The 24,698-nt window shown below is 39.6% G+C and overlaps 1 protein-coding gene across 3 annotated transcripts; it reads right to left on the reverse strand.

Moving 5' to 3' along the window:
• Window positions 1–929: 929 nt before the first annotated feature.
• Window positions 930–23,584, reverse strand: TXNDC8 (thioredoxin domain containing 8). 3 transcript variants are annotated; one of them, XM_077912875.1, is made up of 6 exons: window positions 23,429–23,584; window positions 20,530–20,634; window positions 15,916–15,975; window positions 13,251–13,316; window positions 1,896–1,961; window positions 930–1,032 (listed from the first exon to the last, which is right to left on the reverse strand). In XM_077912875.1, the coding sequence occupies exons 1-6, from the start codon at window positions 23,450–23,452 to the stop codon at window positions 970–972; spliced, it is 384 nt and encodes a 127-aa protein (XP_077769001.1). In that variant the 5' UTR covers window positions 23,453–23,584; the 3' UTR covers window positions 930–969. The 3 variants fall into 3 exon arrangements, with proteins under 3 accessions (XP_077769001.1, XP_077769002.1, XP_077769003.1); XM_077912876.1 differs by lacking the exon at window positions 15,916–15,975; XM_077912877.1 differs by lacking the exon at window positions 1,896–1,961.
• Window positions 23,585–24,698: the final 1,114 nt, after the last annotated feature.

Below are 24,698 nucleotides of genomic sequence, written 5' to 3' on the forward strand. Positions count from 1 at the left end.
CATCTGTTGGCTTCTGCTACTCTATGTATGTTGCAAAGAATTCTAAGATTCTGTCAAAATCTTATTAATTTAATAGCTAGGGAACACTGGCTCCACTCTAGGCTTCAGATCCCAGATCCCCAGTGTTCGTCTGATGGTAGCCCCATGTGGGAATAGTTAGTGTGAGAAGCTGTCTTCTCTGGGCCCTAAATGCCTGAGCTGTCTCAATTAACAATAACAAAAACATAGGTAGTAAAAGGACTTTCCAGCTTTTGTGCGTGTCTGGATTTTTTTTTTAACTTATAAAAGAATTTTACTTTTATTATTTTTTTAAGATTTTATTTATTTATTCATGAGAGACACAGAGAAAGAGGGCCAGAGACACAGGCAGAGGGAGAAGCAGGCTGCCTGCGGGGAGCCCAATGCAGGACTTGATCCCAGGACCTGAGCCAAAGGCAATCGCTCAACCACTGAGCCACTCAGGCCTCCCTATAAAAGAGTTTTAGAAAGGTATTGGGGAAGAGAAGAGTGACACTGTTCTAATACAAACTGATGCATCAGAGAAGAATTTTGTACCACAAATGATGGCTCAATTAGAATTGGCCTCTGTATTTGGAGTACACCAGGGCAATAGGGCATTTGTTTGTTTCTTGATCGCTGCGAAGAATTCCATCTTTGGCAATCTCTGGAAAACCTTCTTAATGGAGTGGTATTACTTAGCTATGCAGGGCCTCTGCTGTGGAGGTCACATTGCCTAAGAAATGTGCACGAGTTAGTGGAAAGGCCAAGTTAGAGAACGGGAGAGATACGTTCTCTGATACCGTAAGAGCTTTAAGCCATTTTGCAGTGAGGTTGCAAGGTGGGATTCAACTGCAAAGTGTTAGGAGAAAGCCCAATCGAGCATTACAATATTCGCTGCAAATAAAAACACAAACACATTAGCTGCGGCCTTTTAAAATGTTGTAAATGTATTTTATCTTGGAGATCGGCTTACATTAGTTCTTGAATCTTCGCTTCCAATTTTTGAGCATCAGCTCCACAAAATTCAAAAATCTGTTCACAAATACACAAAGGTGAAATATTTATTGGTTCAAATATTTGCAAAGATGTTAGAGTTTGGAGGAGTTTTGTTCCTGTTAAATTATCCTCTACTCATTTCCATTGTCTGAAAAATACCTAAGATATAAATACATATTTAGCACACTAAATTCATGATGTTTCAATTTTTTTGGCCAGATTTATATAATTCTCCATAGTAGTCTTATAAACTGAGGTCTACATGTGTTAGAAATGAGAAAACTCAATCATTGAAGCTTTCAGAGCCCTTACACATTGGTCTTAAGGACTTATTAATTCATACACATGATTTCCTGAAATCGAATGAGATGTGATTTCCTATGCCCTGACCCTTGCACAGGTAATAGTATTATAACCAATTGATTCTAAAAAGCACATTTTCATTTCAAATTGTCACATCTCTGACTCAGGATGTACTTCACTGTGGATGGTATACTTCATTTGGAACACTTTTCAGTAGTAACATAATGGTGCATCTGTCAATGGGCATCTTACGTTTGATGAAATATGGAAGTTTAAGACTCTAACCATGCATTATCACTTCGGTATCAATTGTATGAAGGCAAAATATGAGTAAACTGAGGATGGGATTAGCTAAAGATCTGAGTTTCCAAGGAGGAAGGTTTCAATGGCCAGAAATGGTGACAGGAGTTGGAAAGTTCTAGAACAACTTCAGTGCTCAGTGTATAGCAGAGAAGAAACTATCCAAGATTCTAATGATTCTGCGTCCCCAGGCAGCAGCATTCTATCTGGGTGCTGCCTGTGGGCATCATGGTTCATTCTATTTCTTGAAAGTATACCCCAGACTTGTGACTTCATCTTGATCCCCTTTCACTTACCGGCTCGCCCACGAATCCACTTCCATAACAGCAAATAGCTCTTTTGAGTCTTGAGAATAGGGTTACCTAAGTGTGGGTGCAGAATTTCATGATTTGTCTGGGTTGCCTGGTTTGTACTCATTTCCTCTTACAAATAGTTCTTGTGGCATTGGCTGCCGGGGAGGAAGGTGTCAGAATGGATCTACAAAGTGTTTCTAAGTGTTTCTTTTCTAAGAGTTGGGTGGCAGCCGTATGATGGCTATAGGCACGAAGGGCGTTTCATAATCCTCTGAGACTGGGTGGGTACACAGGTGAGGACCCCTGGCATGAACATAGGCAGGGCTTGGCCACCTGAATGACCAGGTTTGGCCAACAGTTTTCCAAAGTGATCTTTATCAATTTATATTCCACCAGCAGAGGATGAATGTTCTGGGTGCTCCATATGCTTGACAACTCTTGGTTCGTTTTCATGTTAGCCATTGTGGTGGCTTTAGGGGACATTGAATTTGTTACCGAATTCTATGGATTTTACCTCATCAACTTTCCCTTGGACTTTAGCAACAGCTTACAACTTGTCTGTCTCCAGTCTTGAGTCCCTAAGCTCCCTTCCTCCCCTTGAAGCTCCAAAACACAAATCTAGGTTTTATAAAGTTCTTCAGTGCTTCTCCACCACTATAAAATCCCAGGTCCTTTCAGGGATTCCTTGATTTTGTCCTGACAATAGGACCACAACTCACTGTCATTCTCTACCTGAAACTTTGACTGCTAGCAACACTGTATAGTTGGATTCATTCATTTATTTAATTTAGCAAATACTTAATAAACGTCCACTATGAGCCAGACATTGTGAACATGCCAGACCAAAATCCCCTCTGGAGTTCATATTCTAGTGGTAATTTTATACTATTGTATTGTCAAAAAATTCCGGATACATACCCAGAGTATTTTGTTACTCTCACTTCTTCCCTTCTTTCTCACCTGCTAGTCCTAACCATCTTTCATGATCTAACTCATGGAGTCTCTGTGACCTCTTAGAACCTGCGCATTCCACTACTCAAGAGTTGATTTTGTTACGTCATCTTCTGCAGTTGACCAAGGGTGGGAACTCTGCCTCATTTATTTCCTCCATATTTTTAGTATCTAGCTAGGAACCTTAAACAGAGTTGGTGTCCTATTAATGGCTTTGGGCCTGAAGTGAGCTGAGCTAAGCTGATTTCTGGTCCCTGAAGTATAGGTCCAACACTCTGGGTAGTGTTATGTTTCAGAGACCAGGTGTGGTATGTGTCTCCCTGTCTAGCATGGGGCTTTAACTACAAGAGTTTCATAAATGTAGTTACTGAATGAGGAGCAGCTGATTGATAAGAGCTTATTACATAAGTAACTTTCTTTTGAAGAGATATATATGCAAGGAAACTAGCATATAATTTCTGCCCAAAATGTTTTCTTATTTTTTTTCTTTAAAGATTCTATTTATTTATTCATGAGAGACAGAGAGAAAGGCAGAGACACAGGCAGAGGGAGAAGCAGGCTCCATGCAGGGAGCCGGACGTGGGACTTGATCCTGGGTCTTGAGGATCAAGCCCTGGACTGAAGGCGGCGCTAAACCACTGAGCCACCTGGGCTGCCCTGTTTTCTTATTTTAATCTGAATATTTGGCTGTGTCTTTCAAAGGGATGCTCCACTATGAGGGATTAGGAAGCAATGTTTACTTCTCTCTTCTCAATTCTCAGTGCCTTCAGTTTACAAGCACTGTTGCCACCCCAGCAATGACTGCTAGTGAAAATGATGACCTCTGGTTTGCGGAGCCCAAGGGGATGTGAGGGGTCTATCCACGCATTATAGAACCATTTATATCCAAAAATCACTTTAAAAAACTTTCATTATGAACATTTTTTAAGATACTATTTTTAAGTAATCTCCATGCCCAACATGAGGCTCTAACAACCCCAAGATCAAGAGTCCACTCCATCAACTGAGTCAGCCAGGTGCCCCTCATTACAAACATTTTCAAACATACACAAAAAGACAATAAGAAAGTGACTCCCTGCCACCCATTTACCCATCACTCAGGTCCAACCAGAGGCAGGTTTCTTTCTTTCTTTCTTTTTTTTTTTTTTTTTTTATGCCAAAGACATTCAATCACCTGCAAAAAATATATTACTGAGAAAATGCAAAAGGCCCAGAGACAGGGGTCCCTTCCTAATAAATGGACTTCTGAGAGTATGAATTAAAGTCTAGTTATAATTATAATAAATATTATTATTTATAGATAGATTAATTATAATAAAATACCTCAGCCAGTTGAGAGGCAATTTGGTTAAATACTGAAGTTAGGTTTGGACCAGCTGAATGAAAGCTCACCAATTTTCCAGCTATCTTTACTGAGTTAAAAACAACAACAGGGGTGCCTGGGTGGCTCAGTTGGTGAAGCGTCTGCCTTCAGCTCAGGTTATGATCTCAGGGTCCTGGGATTGAGCCCCACATTGGGCTCCCCGTTCAGTGGGGAGGAGTCTGCTTCTCCCTCTCTCTCTGCTTGCTGCTTCACCCGTGTATGCTCTCTCTGTGTCAAATAAATAAATAAAATCTTAAAAAAAAAAACCCAAAATCCTCAAAGCAACAATAGCAATAACAACATAAACAAAAGAGCCCACACAACCAACACAAGACACTTCTTTGGGAGAAGGCTGTAGAAGCATTTGGACATACAATATAAATTTATAAGCTGCAACAGTTTGATGTTCCTTCTTTACAAAGGGTTTTTTAAGGCATTAGCTCTTATTAATGACACGGGGACGAATATGTCTAATAAGAGAACTTTTAAAAGTGCGCCCACCTGTGGAACCCTCCCTCTGTGTCTAACACCTGTGGTGTTAATTACTTTTTGATTTCATCTTGGCTTCTTTCTCTGATTCAACCAGACCCATTCCTTCCCCAGCCATCTGCATCACAATGTGGGTGTTTGCACACTTCCCCCTGGACTTTCACAACGTGTTGCAGGGTTGCAGGGCATTCTTGCAAATGCAAGCAGCTCAACCCTGGTTTTGGAGTTTAGCAAAATCAACCCAAGAAGGCAGGGCCTCTTAGAAATAATCTGTTTCAAACAGCTTGAATTTATATGCATTTGGATTCAAGAAAAAAGGCATATGAGAACAATCTATTATCTAATTTTTTTTCTCATCTACACTGGCCTCATTTTGTTTCCAATAGTGAGATTTCAGGAAAGTACTTCATTTGCTTTCATTTTCTCGTAGCTGGTTTAGAAACTCTGGCTACCTACCTGTTTCTTGAGTACTAGTGGAGTAAATAATGACTAAAGTGCTTTCCTCTATGTTAGGGGTTGACAAACTTTTTGTAAAGGGCCCAATACCTATTTTAGGCTTTGCAGGCCATATGGCGCGTGTTGAAACTACTCAGATCTACTACAGTAGTGTGATAGTAACCAAAGACAATATTTACACAAATGGACATGACTGTGTTCCAGTCAAACTTTATGTACAAAAACTGGTGGAGGGTCAGATTTGACCCTGGGGCCACAGTTTGCCATCAGTTGAAGGTGTTGAACAGATACATGAAGCTGCTTATCACTCAGGACAATGTGGTTTTCTGTTGAAGGGGAAAAGGAACAGGAGTCTAATGTGGTGGCAATTTATCCTAAGTCACACTGAGAATAAGGAAAAGTGATTTTGGACTCTGGCCAGAGGAGATGTCATTCTGCCCGTTACTAGAAGTGTGGGATGAAAACTTGTTCACAGGGATAATAATGGTTTTGGAGCCATTCCCTTCAATGACCTATACTCCTGTTCTCATGTTCCTGGAAAATCTGCTCAACTGTCCAATACTGGGAAATCCCTTCACTGACTTCTCAGGTTGAGGTGAGCATCTTAGTTGAGCCTAGACAAAGGAATGAGTTCATGATTATCCTCTCCCTTTTGAGGGTGTTCTCCCAAAGGGACAGGTCTGCTTTCCTGCCAAGGTCTTTCTTTTTCTGGAAAGTACATCTGAAAGTAAGCCTCAGGCAGGTCTAGAAGGCTATCTATTATCACCCTGTGTCCTCACTTTTGGAGCATGCCATTGTGAAAAGCAACAATTGTCTCCTTCACCTAGGTGGGTAAGTTTCTCCTCTGCAGCCCAGATTCTCCCTAGGTGGGTCATCTCAAAATCTAGGCTTTAAGAGAACATTAGGAAGTCTATTGACATGAGTCTAAGCCATGCTCCATAATCAGCACAATATAGTGCTACTACTACTTACAATAAAGGTGATGTTTTGATTTTCAGATGACTCTCTGAGAGGAGTTAACACTGCAGGTCTGGTTCCTTATTTCTTTCTTGTCTCCAATGGAACCATGCTTGAGCCTTCATCAATCTCCCTAGAAAATGTGTTCCCTCCCTCACCAAAGTGTTCTTTGTATTAAAGATTGATGATTTTGTTATATATACCTGGAGTGATGGATCAAGTTATACTGGCTTGCTTTGCTTAAACATCAGTATTGATAATGTGCACCTGGTTTTATTGTTGGGGGTCCTAGTCTCCATTGTTATAGCTGGTTGTATAGCAATGGTTGCCTAGCAAGATATGTCTATATGACCAGTCCCCACATAAAGGCCTCATGCCCTGAGCCTCAAAAAAACAAAAAACATCCCTAGGTGGAAACATTCCATAGGGGTGCCTGGGTGGCTCAGTGGTTGAGTATCTGCCCTTGGCTCAGGTTATGATCCCTGGGTCCTGGGATTGAGTCCTGTATCAGGCTTACCATGGGGAGCCTGCTTCTCCCTCTGCCTGTGTCTCTGCCATTCTCTCTTTATGTCTCTCATGAATAGATATATAAATAAATTTTTAAAAAAGAAACATTCTACAGATGTCCTTGAAGTTTACTACCAGAGAGCGAAAGACAGCACTCCTATGTGTCCCCACCAAGGAAGAACATCAGAAGCCTATTCTGGACCTTTCTGGACTCTACCAATGCTTATCTTTTTCCTGATGCTTTTGCTCTGTATTTTCCATTGTAGTAAATCTTAGCTATAAGTATAATCTGCTATTGAGTCTTGTAAGTCTTTCTGGCTGATCACTGAATGAAGTACTCCGATATTTTAATGATTTAAAACTTAGAGGACAGGGCTAAGAGGAGGATGTAAAATTTAAGGGGTTCCCAGAACTCAGTAATCAAGATACATAATATTTTAATAAATATTTAAAAAGTTAAACATTAATGCAAAAAATCCATCATGAACAAAATATCAAAAATGCAAATAAAGACAGGATTCCACCCTATACTTGGGCAATCTCCTGCCTCACTGGCTTCACCCTAATCCCTGCCCTGGAGAAAAGAGAAATATAAGTAATTACTTCCTTTGAATTGCTAATACCTAGAGCAATATCACTGCTAAATGGTGATAAATATTTGCTGTCCATCTCTCTGTCACTTTCCCTCCATCTCACTTAGTTCCTGCTCCTTTCGGTCAATTAATCTCTGCCAATGTATCTGCTGTTTATAGGGCTGACATGCATTTTTGGACTTGAACACCATGGGAGAGTGCTTTTATTTTCCCTCAGGTGGAACCCTCCCTCTGTGTCTAACACCATCCATAACAGGTTGACTATCCTCAGTAGGTAATTCCCAAATGCTAAGATGGCTTAGCTTAAGTGGATATTGTAGTTATTCAAAGACTTTTAGAGATCTCTCTTAACAACTGTTTCTGAATTTCTGTTTATTCACAAACTTTCAGGGAGATAGGCACACAGATAGATTCTAGGGCTCTAGCAATAGTCTTATTTTAAAATATGTACCAAGTCCTGTGATAAAGCACTTTATATACATTATCACAAATTTTCATGACAACAGTTCAAAGATACACGATATAGTCCCTATTTCATAGAGAAGGAAACTGAACTCAAGGTGGTGAAGGCACAGTCCCAAGGTCACCCACTAATAATCAATCTACAGCTATCTGACTCCAGAGACAGCAAGAATTAGCTGCAGACACTCTTTTGGTCAATGAGTCAAGCACTGTTTCTTATGAACTTGAACACTGAGCATTTGGGAGGGTGATTCTCCAGGGACCACCATCCTCCTCACTTCCTGTTGTCTCATTTATTGTCCCTGCCTGGCCCTTAAAGACACCAATCCTGTCCTCTCTTGAGCACACCAAGGTGTTGGGGATTCTTTCAATCTCTGTACCTACTTGAAGAAGGGAGCTTGTTGGAAATGATTTCTATGACCTCAGCAGGAGCCTTACTGTTCACAGGCAAAAGGGCAGGAACTTCCTCCCACTTGATGTGAGCACAGGAGCACTCAGTTTTTCTGAATTATTCACTTGTAAATAACTCTACTTATTAGCATCTATGCACCAATATCCCATTGCTCTTATGAGTAGATTTAAGTGCTTTGAGAAGCCATTTACTCTCATATCAAAGAATGAAAGATGGAACCATTTTCTGATGTTGGCCTGTGTATAAGCAGTTGGCCGAGATCCTAAGAAATTGTTACTCTTCCCTTCTGCTATTCCATTGACCTATGCCAACTTTGGTCTGGAATCAATGTTATTAGCCCAGGGGATCTACTGATGGGCTTCAGAGCCTCAATGAATAACTAGTATTATATGCATATTGCAGTTTATGTGTATATATGTATTTTTCTATTTACAGTAGAATACAGTATAATATTCTGGTTAAAAAAAATAATCAGCCAAAGTTTTGGATGGTCCATCTGAAAGGCATTGCAGAATTTTTTTTTTTTTTTTTTAACCACACTGAATCTTACAGGAACAGGATGTGATGTCCCAGGTGAAAACATGAAGGAAGGAATACAGCAGGAAGGAGTAATTCCACCTTATTTATTACCTAGAATTTGCTTTCATTGTCCTTTGCCCTAACACTCTGAAATAATTACAACTGTCGTTTATAGTGCATCCCTGCTGGGTGGCCATCCAAATCTGCATGAAAACTTCCAGCACCACGTAATGCCCATTATCCACCATGACCCCGAGTCATTGTTAAATAGCTTTACCTGTTGCAACTTTTAAGTTTTATTTGTTTATATTCTATATATTTTGAAAATATTTGAAATGAGCTAGAATCAAGGGCAAGATAAAATAACAAAACCATTCAAGTATGATTCAATATGCAGATGGCAATTACGGAATGCCAGGAAACTGCAGATAAAGGAGGCTATTGTATTTGAGTAAAGGAAGTAATCTTGAGATTATTGGCACCAACAGACAAAGAGAAACCCTAAACCTTCTGATCTAGTGAAGGGAGTAGATCATATTTTTAAGGGGTGGCAAATATTCTCCTAACTCTGTTCTATGAGGAATTATCACAAAGCTTTTTACACAATGTACATTTTGAAAGGTATAATGGATCATGGTTCCTTGCCAGATATTTTACCAGAAATGTGAGTACATTTCTTATAACATCCCTTAATAGAAACTGGATTCTAGGTGGGTTTTTAAAAAATACTAGGTAAATAGTATCTACTTTCTTAAGCCAATTTTCAGTTGTGCTGTCCCAGATAAAAGAAAGATGGAAGAGGTCTCAAAGTGAATTTAATTTTTTTCTACCCTAAGGAGAACAATGAATGACATTGGTAGCCTTCCCAGTCAACTCCTATGAGAGAGGAGGGAAATTCACATAGACTGGTTGGTTCTGTTGCACAGCTAAGCCCGATTTTCTCTGGTTCCAGTGATTTTCCTGTGTAGACCATTGCAAAGTAGAACCTGGGGGGCATTTCAGAGGTCTCAAGTTTTGACCACAGCTCTGGATGCAATGGTAGAGGGGAGTACCGTCCAGAGACCCTATATAGATGCTCAGATACAAAATGCTAGGGATTGAGTGGAAGAGGTAAAGAGATCTGTAATACCATCTAAAGAGATCCTAAAGAGGATCTCCTGCCTGCATTTTTTTGCTGTCGTCTTTTGTACAGAAGATTGATTCTTTGTCAAAAGGAAGCCAGCATTGCAAATCTTTTCTGTACGTTTTCAAATGGTATCTAAATTGATCCAAGTATGAATCTTTCTGGAGATCACACCGAAGTCTAGAAGTAGAATTATTTGTATATTATGCTATAAATGATCTCAAGTTGTTGTGTGTGTGTATTTTTAAAAATAACTCCATAACCAGGATGGTATGTTGGTAATATTCAATGTGACACTCAGTTCTCAAGAACATTTCTTGGGACATGGATATCCATGTTTATAAAAGGCTGGCTGGCTGATGCTGGAATTAGAGTATAGGGAGGTAGATGAGCTTAACCCACGGTCATCAATTCAGTTAGTTTAATTTTCCGTTAGCTAACTGGCATAAAATTCAAATTTTAGATCCTTCATGCTGCCTAGAATATAGGCATTTTGTTCTATCAATTCAAAAGGGATCCATACCCTGTAGAAAATAGTTAAGAAATAATTGAATATAAGAGGTCACCTCACCCAGCTGAGAGTTTTTCACCTCCATACAGAACTGAGACCAAGCGGGGCCAAGCCTTTCCTCAAATTATAGCTATGGATTTGATCAAGAGCAGCCTAGACACATAGTCAGTTGAGAAACCAAAGCTTTGTTTCATAAAATGAAGAACAAACTACTGAATGGTGATAGACCTTAAGCAATATCATCTACAGAAGAGCTGAACACAGAAATCTGTTCTGAGCTGAAGAGAAATTCTCCAGTCAGAATGAGAGACAGCAATGCTGGCAGTGGGATGTCAGGCAAAGACAGCAGCTCAGCTTTTATTTACTCTTTCATTTGTTCACTCACTCATGAATTAAACACAAAATGAGTATTTTCTACCAAGGGGGGATTCTTCTAGACATTGATGTGAACGTCTCTGGGTGCTTGAAACAGTATGACAAAAATACATGAAGGTCTGAGTCAAACAGAAGTGGGGTTGGAAAAGAAGATTGGGTTGAATTATAGAGAAATTTGAATGCCAGACTTGAACACGAGGGTTTAGTCTTGATTCTGCAGACAGTGGAGGAGAAGGGGGATCCGATTTCAAATAGAGGAATGACATATGTGGAGCTGTGCCAAGATCTATTGGGAAAAGAGAAAAGATCTGTGGTGTGAACTCAGGGGTGAGGAGGTCTATCACACTTGTTTGTGTTACAGGTAGTTACAGCTGGAACTAGAGGTAGGGATGAAATTACTAAAGGGAAAAAAATAGAATGGGAAAAAGATAGAACCTTGGGAAATACTTACATGTTAGGACAGCAGGAGATAAGCCAGAGGAGAGCTTGGGAGCAGGGGCAGGGATAGATGCCAAAGGAGGAGGAAGTTTCCAGAATATAGAAGCTAGTTAGTTAATGGTGCTTTTGTGTAACCAAGGAATACAAGGATTGAGAAATGGCTATTTGAATTAGAAGATCCTTGGCGACTTTTTAAAGAGTAGATGAAGGAGTAAGTGGAAAATGAGAACTGAAGGCAGTAAATATATTCTACTTTTTTGAGAGTTAGATCATGAAATGAAGGAGAGTAGTTTGAGAGAAGATTAATTTTGTCATTAGAGATTCTTTGGTTGTAAGTAATCGAAAAAGCAACCCCAGGTTTACACAACTAAAGAATCTGCAGGTGTAGTACAGCTTCAGGCATGGATAGATTCAGGGTTCAATCAATGCCATTAGTATTTCCTAGTTTGACTCTGCTTTTTTGCTGTGTGTTGGCTTCTTTTTCAGGTCCCCTGTGGTGGCAAGCTAGCTGTAGTACCTTCAGCTTCATATCTTCCCAAGTTCAAATCCAGTGAAATCAAAAGAGAAGGCTTGTACCTAGCTGCTTATGTCAAGTCTTAGAATTAGCTCTGATTGGGCTTGGATTGGCTAGACTGGAGTCAAGGGCCCATTCCTGATAAGAATGGAGTTCACTCACGGGTCCTGGCCTGGAGATGAAGCCCTAAGGAAGCACATGGACCAGGAATGGGAAATGGCATGGTTCCTTGGAGGAAAATCAAAGAACTCTTGATAGAGAGAGAAGAATGGCAGTCAATAGCAAAAAGGAGCATCCAAACACTAGGTCCAAAAGAAGATAGCTGATCAATGGAGGCCTGGAGCACACAGGAGGGAATGCTATCAAGTTGCAATGTATGAAATCCATTTCCAAAGAAGGAAGCATTCTCATTTCTGAGATGGAAGAGAAGATAACAAAAAATGACACATAAACAATTTGCTAGGTGGGGGGGCGGGGAGTGTTCAATAGTTTCCATTTTCAAGTAAACACTCAAGAGATGGAATAGGTAGTGTTGATTCTTTTTGAAGAATTATTTCTATCTATTGCACCAATTATGTTGCAACAAATACACAATAGATAGAAGCTGAAAATGAAATAGCTAGTCTATCAACTGCTTTCATTTTTTATATTGTAGACATAATCTTCACAAAGTTTAAGCATGAATATTTTTGCTTTCCATATGTTCTTCCCAACTCTTTAATTGTATACTGTTTCATAGAGTAGATGTATCACAAATCACTTTGCAATTCTGCTAGAAAAGACATTCAGCTTGTTTTGTATTTTATTAGGAGTAATGCTACAATTACTATACCCTTAGCTGCTTATTTTTCCTTTAGGTATTTCTGTAGCAAAAGTTCCCAAGAGTGGATAATTGAGTGAAAGGAAATAGCTTGTTCCTCTTATTTGTATTGTAAAGCCACTTTCATAAGGTGTGTACAGTTGTCAGTGCTCCCAGCCATATGTGGAATTACTGGTTTCATTACACAGGAAGTATTTTAGACATTTTATTTCATTAATTTCTGCATGATAACAACTACCACAATGTGCCAGCACTTAACACAAGTTAGGATGGATCTGCAAACGTGAGTCACATTAATTCTTTTCTTATTTCACATTAATTCTCCCAACACCCCATGAAGGGAAAAACTTGTGACGATCTTTGTTTTTACAGATAAGGAAACTATGATCAAAGAGAATTCTTAAGTGAAATGCTAGAAAGTAGCAGAACAGGTATTTGAACCACAGAAACCTGAATCCAGAGCCTGCATGCTCAACCACTAGGCTAATCCTGCCTTGAGACTCTTTGATTAACATTTCCCCAGGCATTGCTAACAATCTCTATGCATTTGTGTGAGAATTTCATCATGTCCTTTTCTGTAAGATTCTTTTTTTGATGGTTCTGCCCCCAACAAAAGGGAGAAAATAGGGATGAGATGAGATATTTCTTATGGATTTGGATATCTCATATGGTCTGAATGAGGAGATTTATTATAATTCATGCATTTTTGTGTGCTCCTTGCCAATAATGGAAAGTGCGGAAACTAAGAGTTACATTGCTATATATTAAAAATAAATGCAGTTGTTTCATCCATCCTGGATACCTCAGGCCTTTTTTTAGATTCTGATGATTCTATAATTCAACTCTGCCAGTTACCATGGAAACATACCTTCTGGGTCTGCTTGAACATCTGAAATGTGGGTACTGCTTTGACGTGATAAATTTGGGCCAACTCCTGGGAAAGGAAAGAAATGGCATGAAGTCATAATGTTGGTATCCTCTCTCTACACCGAGCCCAGAACCTGGTGACTTCTCAGGAGGCATGTCTGAAAGCCCAGGGACAGCTAACACTACAGATTCTCCTGCCAAGGAATGTCAAAGCCTCCAGGAATGTTACAATAGAAAATGGTTGCTCTCCGCATTCCTGAGCTTTCTCAACCCAGAGCCCTAGGAGAGGGCTGAGAGATGGAGGCCAAAATAGAACAGATGCTGGACTAAATGAGCTCTATTTAAATGAACTTGTGAAAAGATTACAGAGGGACCCCAGTGGGACTCAATACGGAAATAGCACATTGCAAAAATAAGGAAGTATAAAGACATCTCTATAAGGCACACTTGAGACATGGGGTAATACACTAGTCTTGCTTTTTTTTTTTTTTAAAGATTTTATTTATTCATTCATAAGAGACAGAGAGAGAGAGAGAGAGAGAGGCAGAGACATAAGCAGGCTCCATGCAGGGAGCCTGACGTGGGACTCAATCCTGGGTCTCTAGGATCACACCCTGGGCTGAAGGCGGCACTAAACCACCGAGCCACCCAGGCTGTCCTGGTTTTGCATTTTAAGTAAGGCTTACATGTCTTTTTCTTTTAAACCCTACTCCCTCCTCCACTGTCCATATCTTTCTGAAAGGCGAACCAAAAGACAAGAAAATATGTCAGAATTCCAACTGTTTTAATCCACTACAATCTGCTTTCAAAAGCCAGTTTTTGTTTATCTTGTTCAAGAGTCAAAAGAAAGTTAGCCACCCACATGATCAACAGAACTGGACTTTTCTCTGTGATATACCTATCATTTCATGGGGTGAATCTCTCCCCTGCCACCTATAATGTGCACAAACATTAAATTATAATTTTCACGACCACAGCAATGGTAACTAAAATAAATAAATTATTGTTAAAGAAAAGTATGCATTTTGTTCCACCTTAAAAGGAAAAGAGCTCTAGTCAAAAAGGCAGACAATAACATGTGTTGGTGAGGATGTGGAGAAATCAGAACCCTCACACATTGCTGGTAGAAATACAAAATGGTGTAGCCACATTAGCAAACATTTTGCCAATTCCTCCAAAAGTTAAACATAGAGTCACAATATAACTCAACAGTTCCACTGCTAGATAAGTACTCAAGGGAAATGAAAAAATATATATACATGTTTATGCCAGTATTACCCATAAAACTCAAAAGGTGCAAACAACCCAAGTGTCCATCAACAGTTGAATGGCTAAATAAAAGGTGGTGAAGCCATACAATGGAATATTATTCAGCCATAAAAAGGAATAAAATGATGCATGCTATTGCATGGGGGAACCTTGAAAACTTAGGCTAAGTGAAAGAAGCTAGTCACAAATGACCACCTATACAATGATTCCATTTATATGAAATGTTCAGAATAAGCAAATCTATAGACAGAACATGACTTGTGGTTGCCCAGAGTTGGGATAGAAGGAACTGGGAGTGACTGTTAGAACTCCAAAAGTGGGGTGTTTTGTTTTGAAATAAAATTCATTACAGTGATGGTTGCACAACTCTGAATATAAAAAAAAAAGGACAAAGAGATAATGATTCTAGTATATTCTGAATGCACAGCTTTTCTATGTTCTGAATTCTGAATGGTTCAGCTTAAAAGGCAATTAAACACTGTCTCACTTTGATGAAGCTTGATGGAAATGGAGACATGGAACTTCTATTATGTGCTGGACACTATGTCATGCATCTTATGTACTTTAGCTCATTTTATATTTTGTTAAATATTACTTGCCCTATTTTATAGATGAAGAAACTAAGGTTTATAGAGGTGATAAGAAGTTACAAAACTATTAAAGAAAAAGATGGGTGAATAACAGGATTTTTTTTTTGTATTCTAAAAGTCAGATTCAATCCAATATGTGCATAGATCACCTGTTACTGTTTTTTCCTAGTTATAAATGGGCAAGTGTTAGGAAGAATAGTTTTTCAGATATTTTGTGTATATTAATAAGGCACATTTTGACTGAGGACATGAGGTTGATTATTTTTGCAGGGGGTGTGGAAAGAAGGTTTCTAGGGAGGGTCATGAGGGAAGGATTTCTTGGAATTCCTTGTGGTGTTTAAAAAAACTCACAAAAAGCATAAGGTATAGCAAGAGGAAAGCAAGGTAAATTAAAATGTCTGTATTGCATTCGGTTAGGTTTTAGAAATGGATTAAAAACTTACTACAAGGGTGAAAAAACACTTTTCATCTTGAGCCCAACATCACCCAACTGGTATTGTCTGCATAGAGCAATTCTGCTGAGCCCAGGGCAAGTGGGGAAAATGTTAGGATTGAGTGGTGAAGTCTGCCATAGTACGGGAGGAGATGGGGGCAGCAAGAGAGTCACATTCTTGCTGGGGATTTTTTGTTTTTAAAATTAATACAAAATATACAAGGACATGATGGAAAGTTTCCTGCAATTTATCAGGAAAAAAATCATGAAATTCCACTAGACTTGAAATTGATTATATAATCACCGAGGCAGTGCTGTCAATGACATGCATTTGGGGTTTTGTGTATCCTCGTGGAAGGATTTATGATTCTTACCTGAGAAGCATCCACATCCACATTAGCAAACATTACATTTTGGTATTTCAGAGACATTGCCTTCAAAATAAAGGTATAAAAATTTCCTATTAGCCTAGCATTAATACTAGGATTACTAATACTAGGTTAGGATTACACACGTGTCTTTTGGCAAAAGCAAACAATGAACAAAAAGATTGTTCAAGAGAGCTAAGCATCACTCTGGCATTTCACTACTGCCTAGGACCTGAAGCACCAAAGTCAAATGTGGGATGATACCAAGGTCAAGCAAGGATCAGTGGAGTCTAAACCAGAGTCTAAAGAACCAGAGGTTCAAAGCTGGGAAAGGACAGAAAGCAAAGAAATAATGTCATATATGTGGTGGGTCCAGATTTACTCTGCAGGGTGAAGGGACAGATGGTAGCTTTGTCCTGGAGTGGCCAGAGGTCAGGGGCTGCTGCCTTCAGTGGTCTTCAAAACACAGATCTCTGAACCAAATACCCAAAATCTGCTTTTACCTTCATATTTTGCCAAGCTTTTTGAGAGACTCCTTAAGAGGACTAAAGTGATACAAAACATGTGTGCAAACCCTCGGCCTTGATGCTTTTTTTGCTTCTAGTGACATCTTCCGCGTTCTACTACGTATTGAAACTGTACTTTCCAGGATCCTCTGCCAGCTGTCTTCCATGTAGGTTCTGCTAATGGCAAGCATTTGTAGGAAAACAGACAGTGGGAGGAGGAAAGAAGCAACTCTCTTCTGCTTCTGTTTGGTTCTGAAAGCATCTTTGGCAGCAGTGGTGACAAAGATGTTGGTAACGGGTCTGGGAGTAGTGGATGCAGCGGCAGCAGCCTGTGGATGTCAGCTCTTGGGGTTTTTTTCAGACAGTTGTGCTCATACTTTAAGGACACTAACTAGCTTCTTGATTTGTTTGCTTTAACATCATATCTCAAGCATTTCCGGTGACCTATTTCAAATGGGATCTCTTTCTGAGGGGATGAGGTGTCCAGAGACAAGTGGAGACAGGAACAGATGGAGCTGGCTCTGGGAGCTGTTCCCATGGAGAAGCAGGGAGAAGCATGGGATGGGGTGATGAGGTGGCTATGTGCAGAGTTCTGTTGTAGAGATGCTTTCCAGTCGTTCGTGGATCGTGACCAAAGTGGAAGTTCTTTCTTCAGTGGCTCATCAAGGTTGTAAAAATGGGGGAAAACTCTCTAGAAAACTCTAGAGTTTTCTCTTAGAGTTTCTCTTGGGGGAAAACCCATAAGCCTTTTCAGAATATTTTTCACACAGAAAAGAAGCTGATTTTGGTCAGTGGCATCCCTATGTCTGGCAGGAAAATGGTATCACCCATGAACTCCAGGGCAATTGATTTGTACTTTTTGAGTTTGAAGACATACGGATGTTCCCCAGTAAAAGCTGCAGGAATGAGTTTGACTGATGTGGACATCTAATTGTATTTATGAAGTTTTGAGAGGCTGGCAAGTCTGTTGGAAAATGGACAGGAAATGGCAGTTGCCATTTTCGCATCAAGTAGTACATATACATGGAAGACATATGGGTTCTTTGCTAGGCCGGGGTTCCCCTATGGACATTGTGTTTCCTCATTATCCCATTCCATCCCCCTAGGACCCCCTCCCCTCCCCTAAGAACTCTTCCTTCTGCTCTGTTCTTCCTCATAAGTAGTTGGCTACCATTTAGTTACCTATTCTATTGGTCTTAACGCTAAAATAGCTCCTGAATTTGATCCTTCCTTTTTTTCTCCGAAACCACTGTCCTAGTTTTGGAAAACCTATCATTGAGATTGTTGTCACCTTGGGTTTCCTGCCTTCAGTCTTTCTAACCCATTTTTATATAGCATGGCTAAAAATATTCTCTAAAACCTCCCTTTGACCATGACAAAACCCTTAAAAAATTTTTCCGTTTGGACTATCTGCAGCAACTCACTAAATTATAACATGAAGTCCTTCTTGATTTGGCCTCAACTTTCCTTTTGAAGCTCATTTGTCACCACTCCCACATGTGCCCTGTAAGTCAGCCTCACAGACTATTTGCCTTCCCCTGATCATACCATGCAATTTCTTAACAAATTTATGACTTCTCCTTTCCCAGAAATGTTCTTTTTCAGGGTTCTATGCCTGGTGATCTTCTTAGCCCACGGTCAGCAAACTGCACCATGTCGAACAAATCCAGGTCCCCACATGGTCTTGTAAATTAAATTTGATCAGAACACGGTTTGCCTGTTGATTTGCTCATTGCCACTGGATGCTTCTGCACTACAACAGTGAAGCCAAGTAGTTATCACAAAAGACCACTGGGCCACAAACCTGAAAACATTGACTGTCTTGTCCTTGACAGAAGTTTAGTTGGCTAACTTCCATTCCACTTTCCTGCAGAGCCTTGAAAGGAAAAGAGGTAGAGATTCCTTGGGCTCCCTTGTAGCTAGAGTTCTGGATGCAACTTGGTTTTACCCACAAGATACATGCAGGAGAGACATGGAAGGCAGAAATGAGACAGTAGCTACTTTCTTCTTGCCTTTGGATGTTCCTGCTGGAAATCAAGACTCTGAGTAATGGAAGTGGTTGTGCTGAAGGCAGCAGCAGAAGCCAGACTCAGGCTCTGGTGCCCAGACATTAGCTTCCCAGATGTCCAGAGGCACTTGTGGCAGCAGGAGCCTCCTGATTGCGGTTCTCATTCCGAGCTGCTGCTGCTCTGTTATCAGTTTGTTTGTTTTTTCCTCTGGGGGGGGGCAGGTAAAAAGAGGATCCCCAAAGGTGGGTCTGTGGTGTCTTGAGACAGTCATGCATAGAACCTATTCATTTAGTCTTCCAGTAATTTTATAAGCGATCAATTCCTTGTATTAAAATTCTTTTCGGTTTAATTTGCTTTCTGTTGCCTGCTTTGATATCTGACTAATAAAGTGACCTAGAGTAAATAAAGACTTTTCTCCACCCCCTTATGTACAGGCAGTTTCAAAAAATTACACATATGGTACTTGGATACATTATCATGCAAAAGCTCAAACAGCACGAGAAAAATAAAGGAATCCAAATTTAATACCCTTTCACTAAAAAAATAAGCTTCTTTGATATGCATCCTCTGTTCCCTCTTTCTCTACATATATGTGTGTTTATATGTATATACATACGTGTATGTGTCTGTTTTATATAAATGGGACCATACTATGTACATTTTTCTATGTTATACTCTTTTTACTTAATACTACATTGTCTTGGAGACAATGCCACCATTCCATATGGGTCTACTTGATTCTTTTTAACATCTGGATAGTATTTCAGTAAGGATGTACCAAAATTTATTTTAAAACTGTATTTGCATTAATCTGGATTCCAACAGGAAACAGATGGCACATTCAAATTAGGATCATTTGGGGAGGTTTGTCTCCAAAGGGCTAACTGTACCTACCAAGGTGAGAATAGGTGTAGGAAGACCTGCAGGAGCCTCTACAGAACAATGGCAGGGCAAAGGTATGAAGGGAGAAGTTAGTAAGCCTTAGATTTCATTGCACTGTCTGAAAATGTTGCATGGTGGCTGTTGGAATTTGATCAGCTTTGACTGTGGCGTGTGAATATATTTATACTCCGGAAGCCGAACATCGAATACTTTTCTTTCTTCAAGTTTTGAGTATCAGAATAAAGGGGCCTGTGAGATAATAAAATGTTTCTTCTGGATATTCCAAGAGTTTTAGGCATAGAATGGATGTTGAGATGTCATGTAGCCAATTTCTGTACTTGGATATGGGTTTGTTTTTAATTCAATATCAAAGCTTGTGACTGTGGTTAGAATGAATTCAGGTAGATTCAAGAGTTCAAGTCAAAATGCTAGAAACCTTGCTGAAAAGAACTCAGAGTATTTTTGGTTGTGTAGAGAAATCAAAACTTCTTTAAATTTGAAGAAATAGATTTCACAAAATTGACCGTAAGTGTGAAACTTCTGCATGATAAGGAGAAATGAAACTGCCCTGAGGTTCTTTCTGTGACACATGATACCAAAAATAAGTAAAATAGTGAAAACTTTTAAATGGGGCAACAAGGAAATTAATTAGATGAAACATTGTAGATATATTAAAATTATAATCTGGAGACTCAACAAAAACACAAACAATTGTGTACGTGGAAAAAAGACCCAAATATAATTATATGATTACAACTAAGCAGCATATTTTACTAAAATATTTTATAAAGTAGAAAAGACATGAAAGAACATGTAAGACTTAAGTTCTGATAATAGGGTTGAAGGATGGGAGAAGTTTATTCTTTTATGTTATAGTTAAAAACAAGTATCAAATTTTTCTATAAACCAATATTTGGAAGTTCTGAACTCTGAAACTTTGGTAAGATGTTATTATTATGAATAATCCATTCATTTGTACAATTGTATTGTTTTGCACATCTTGATGCTCCTTGCAGAATTATCCGTAGACAAGTAGTATTAGTCTTCTTGTGTGGGTACTAATGATCTAATTAGATCTTGATAGATTATCATCTGGAAATCAGGATGCTTCAAAAAACTATGATTCCATATGACTCACAAGTGCAAACTTTTACAACTGAGAAAATTATTAGGGGATTTAAAATTCCTTCTAAAGCTGGGGTATATATACAGGTGATACTTACATGAACAAGAGGATATATCCTTTGGCAAGGACCACACCATTTTGCTGAAAATTCAACCACCACAAGTTTGCATCCAGCAGCTTTCAAAAATGTTTTTAATTCATCCTGAAACCAGAGCGTAAATGAAGAAACATGCATCATCACTGAATCTCATAAAGCCTTACAGAGAATAAATGACAGTTCGGTTCTTTGTAAACCTAGACGAGGTACCTCACCCTATCATATCATTCTCCAGAAGACACACCTTTCCTAGAAGTCCCTGAGGTCACATATGTTTATTATTGTAAGTATACATAAGTGACCTATAAATCTGCATGATTGACTAGTAGTGTACTGACTAAATGGTGGTTTGTAATGGTAGGTTACCTCTGGGGAGAAGTGAGATTGACCAATGAAAGATAAGGGGTGGAGGGTCATGGTAGATAGTTGTTCAAGGTGGACATCTATATTTGGCTTCTTTTAACAAGGCCCTAAACATATATTAATAGTGAAATTTAAAAGGAGAAATGTAATCTAACACCTTGAATCATTTCTTGTTTTGTTTTGGGGGGTAATCATTACCAAAGCTGTAGTCAAACCATACATTTAAGCATTTGACATGCTTCTGGCTGAATATCTTCAGTGATTTTTCTATCAGCTACCCAGATCATCTAAATAAAGGTTTCCCTTTCTAGAACCTCAGATCATTTTAAATTGCCTTGCTTTATGGACAATGACTGTCCATACTAAGTGTATCATGCATGGCTTCTCTATCCAACAAGTTCCCAGAGAACTCGATCCTGATTCGGTCCTGAACCACCATGGCTTCTGATCTAGGCACATAGTTAGTGCTCATGGACTGTTTAGTTGATGAATGACTTGCTAATATATACTTTTATGTTCAAGATTTATTTTTCCTTTTCTCACTGGAATTGCAACAATAGCAGCTAATTCACTCTGCACCTGGTGTCCTCTCCTTTAATCTTTACAACCATCCTCTGGAAGGGGTGTTAGTTTTATCTCCATTTTACAGGTGGAAAAACAAAAGGTCATTAACTTTCTCCTGATCAACCAGCTGGTGCCTGGCGTAGTTGGGATTGCTAACCTAGGCAGCCTAATCCAGAGTCTCTTTCCTTCACCACTGCACAAAATCATCTCCTGAGTTCTTCCTAGTAATGGAGTTCACGCTCCCTCTCACTGGCCCTGATTCTATCCTGTGCTCATCCCTGGACCAATCATTAAGATGGGGGATGGGATCATAATTAATCAAGTCAAACAGGGCCTATCACTGGAATGAGGGATGGGGCTAATTCCATACAAATGGCATACTGCTCTGTAATAGGGGAATCCTGACCATTACATTACCATTTGATTTAGTTCAAGCAGGTGAAATGGATGACTGAAGGAAGATAAGTTCTCTTCCTTTACTCATATTCCTCTAGGATGGGGGTTACTTAATTCCTCAAAGAGCCATACCAAGCCTCTGTTTCTCACTTGCTTCTGAACTTATACAGTAGATGCCCCTCACAAGCCCTCGACACCTTCACTTCTCAGCAGATTCTAGGGTGTAAACTGGCCTAGCTGGATCTATGAATTTGACTTGGCTAAGTCCCCTGAAGGGAATACCCCCATAGGATACATACTGTTTTGACAAGTACCTATTGAGACTGATGCTAGGCCAAGTAATGGACACACTGCTAGGAGACAGCTGTGCACAAAAAACCAGACAAACATTTCCCCGCCTTTATGGAGCTTACATTTAGAAGCAGAAGCCAATGGTAAGATTGGTAAGTAAAATATGCAGTGTGTTAGTGATCATTGTAAATAAAGAAAAAAAGGAGAAAGATAAAGCAGGAAGGAAGGAAATGAACTGGATTAGACTTGTAGTCTGGGTGGCCATAGTCCATCTTGACTAGAAGGTGACATTTTGGATACAGACATGAAGGAGACAACAGGTCCTCAGGAGACGTCTCTGAGGAGGAGATGGTGAGGGCTTCGCAGGGGGCTAGAGAGACCATGGGTTATTCTGTGAGATTCCCAGAAAGTCAAAAAAAGAAGTACCATGTGCATTAGCAAATGTGTGCTATCTGAAAACATTTTCTTATGACAAATCTACACGGCAATGCCATCTTTCAATCTTGCCAGCCTCATTTTTTGTGACCTTATATATAGCTGCAATTGGGGAAAATGCCAGAAGGCTAAGTCTGAGGGTGCTGATGGATGGCAGGCCCAGGCCCTATGCCTCCCATCTTCCCTCCATATAGAAATAGGGCTTTGTTAGGCAGAGTCCAGGATCTGTGCCTCAGGTAACAGGGCCCGGCATCAGATCTGGGTTCTAGTGCCCATTTCACTCTTACATGGTATAGGATCTTAACCACTCCTTTAGAGGGAAATCTCTTCTTTATAAATAAAGAATTCTCTCTGACCTATCTATACATTTAGATTTTTTGTGGCAGTAACACTGGACAATGGATAGAAAGTGGCTTTATAAAATACCATCTAAGGAATTGTTGATACTGTTGGCTGTCATTTTTCCTACCCTATTCCATAAGCATGTCTGAGGCTTCTGTTTTCTAGAATAAGAGAAATATGTAGACTTTTCCTTTCATAGAATGTTCCAGGTGCAATTAAGGTGGAATCAGTGGCATCAGGCACAGGACAGGATGTGTTAGGAGCTGGCCTGGATCCAGCTACAGTCAGAGCAAGAAATGAGAATCTGGGAAGAACAAAACCCTTTGATCAATTTGTCCCTTGGCTATTCTCTAGATAGTGCCACAAAACAGAGAGCAAGACCTAAAAAATCTTCCCTTGCTACACAGCAGTGAAGGAATACTGATAGAGGAAGTCATTCTTAAAGTTTGTCCAATCTGTTCTCAAGGTGTCTCCTTTGAAATATCAATGAAGCCAAATAAATACTTGCCATGTCTTTAATACTCTGAACCATGATTTACTGGGAATTGTTGACGAAACCTGCCTGTTGGTCCAGTCGACTCACTGTAGCGGTCTCTTATTAATTAAAGGATCCTAGCTGGGATAGAAGGGTCACTTCTCTATGACATCATTAAACATGACATCTGAGAACCTAGAACTTTGGCAGACTTGAAGTCAATTTCACTTTCATGTCATGACTAGGTAGTCACCGTGTGGCCAGCCAAGAACCATCCATCTCCAGGTCTTGTGTGCAGACTCCACAATATGTTTGTCTACTTTTGATCTTCATCATCTATTTCCATGGCCCTTCTTCCTTCTCCACCCCCTGCAACCACCAAATGAGAAATAAGCAAGCCGATATTAAATGGGTGAAGATTATTTTCATTTAGGATTTTGAAGGGATTATTTTACACTTCAGAAAAATATTAAAGCCTTAATCCTATAATTGCAAGTTTCCTATGAGTTAGGTTTTTTGAGTCATAGATTCCCTAAACTTTGTTATTTTGCTCTAATTTTTTAGGAGGTCAGGAAAATTCACTTTTATGGACTGGATCATGGGTTGGCAAACTTTTTCTGTAAAGGACCAGATAATTTGGGCTTTATGGACCACAGGCACATGGACTTTATTGCCTATTCTTTGTTTTCATAATCCTTTAAGAATGCAAAAACCATCCTTAGCTGGCAGGCCATACAAAAAGAGCATTTTGACAAGTCTTACACATGGAGATTTGCCTCTTTTCAGAATTTAATGTTAGAAAAAACCCTACACATGGTGATTTGTCTCTTTTCAGAATTTAACGTTATAAAAGGGGATCCCTGGGTGGCTCAGTGGTTTATCTCCTGCCTTTGGCCCGGGGCATGATCCTGGGGTCCTGGGATCCTGCATGGAGCCTGCTTCTCCCTCTGCCTGTGTGTGTGTGTGTGTGTGTGTGTGTGTGTGTGTCTGTATGTCTCTCATGAATAAATAAATAACATTAAAAAAAAAGAAAAAAAAACAAACATGGACATGCCCAATGTTCCCCAAATCTTCTTTAGAACAATAACAAGAAAAATAACAAGAAAACGAGTTGCAGAATTCTAGATTAACACAAAAACAGCAAAATCCTCCTTTCTGGCTTTTCCATACATCCAGTTAGGTCTCTCAGGAATGAGTTACCTGCCTTTACTTTTTGTATCTATTAGATGAAGTATGAAGCATGCATATTCCCTTTATAGCCACAGGCCAACTTGGCTTTTGTAGCAGATACCAGTCACCTCCC

The sequence above is a fragment of the Canis aureus genome, chromosome 10, assembly GCF_053574225.1.
Source record: "Canis aureus isolate CA01 chromosome 10, VMU_Caureus_v.1.0, whole genome shotgun sequence".
NCBI classification, from domain to species: Eukaryota; Metazoa; Chordata; class Mammalia; order Carnivora; family Canidae; genus Canis; species Canis aureus.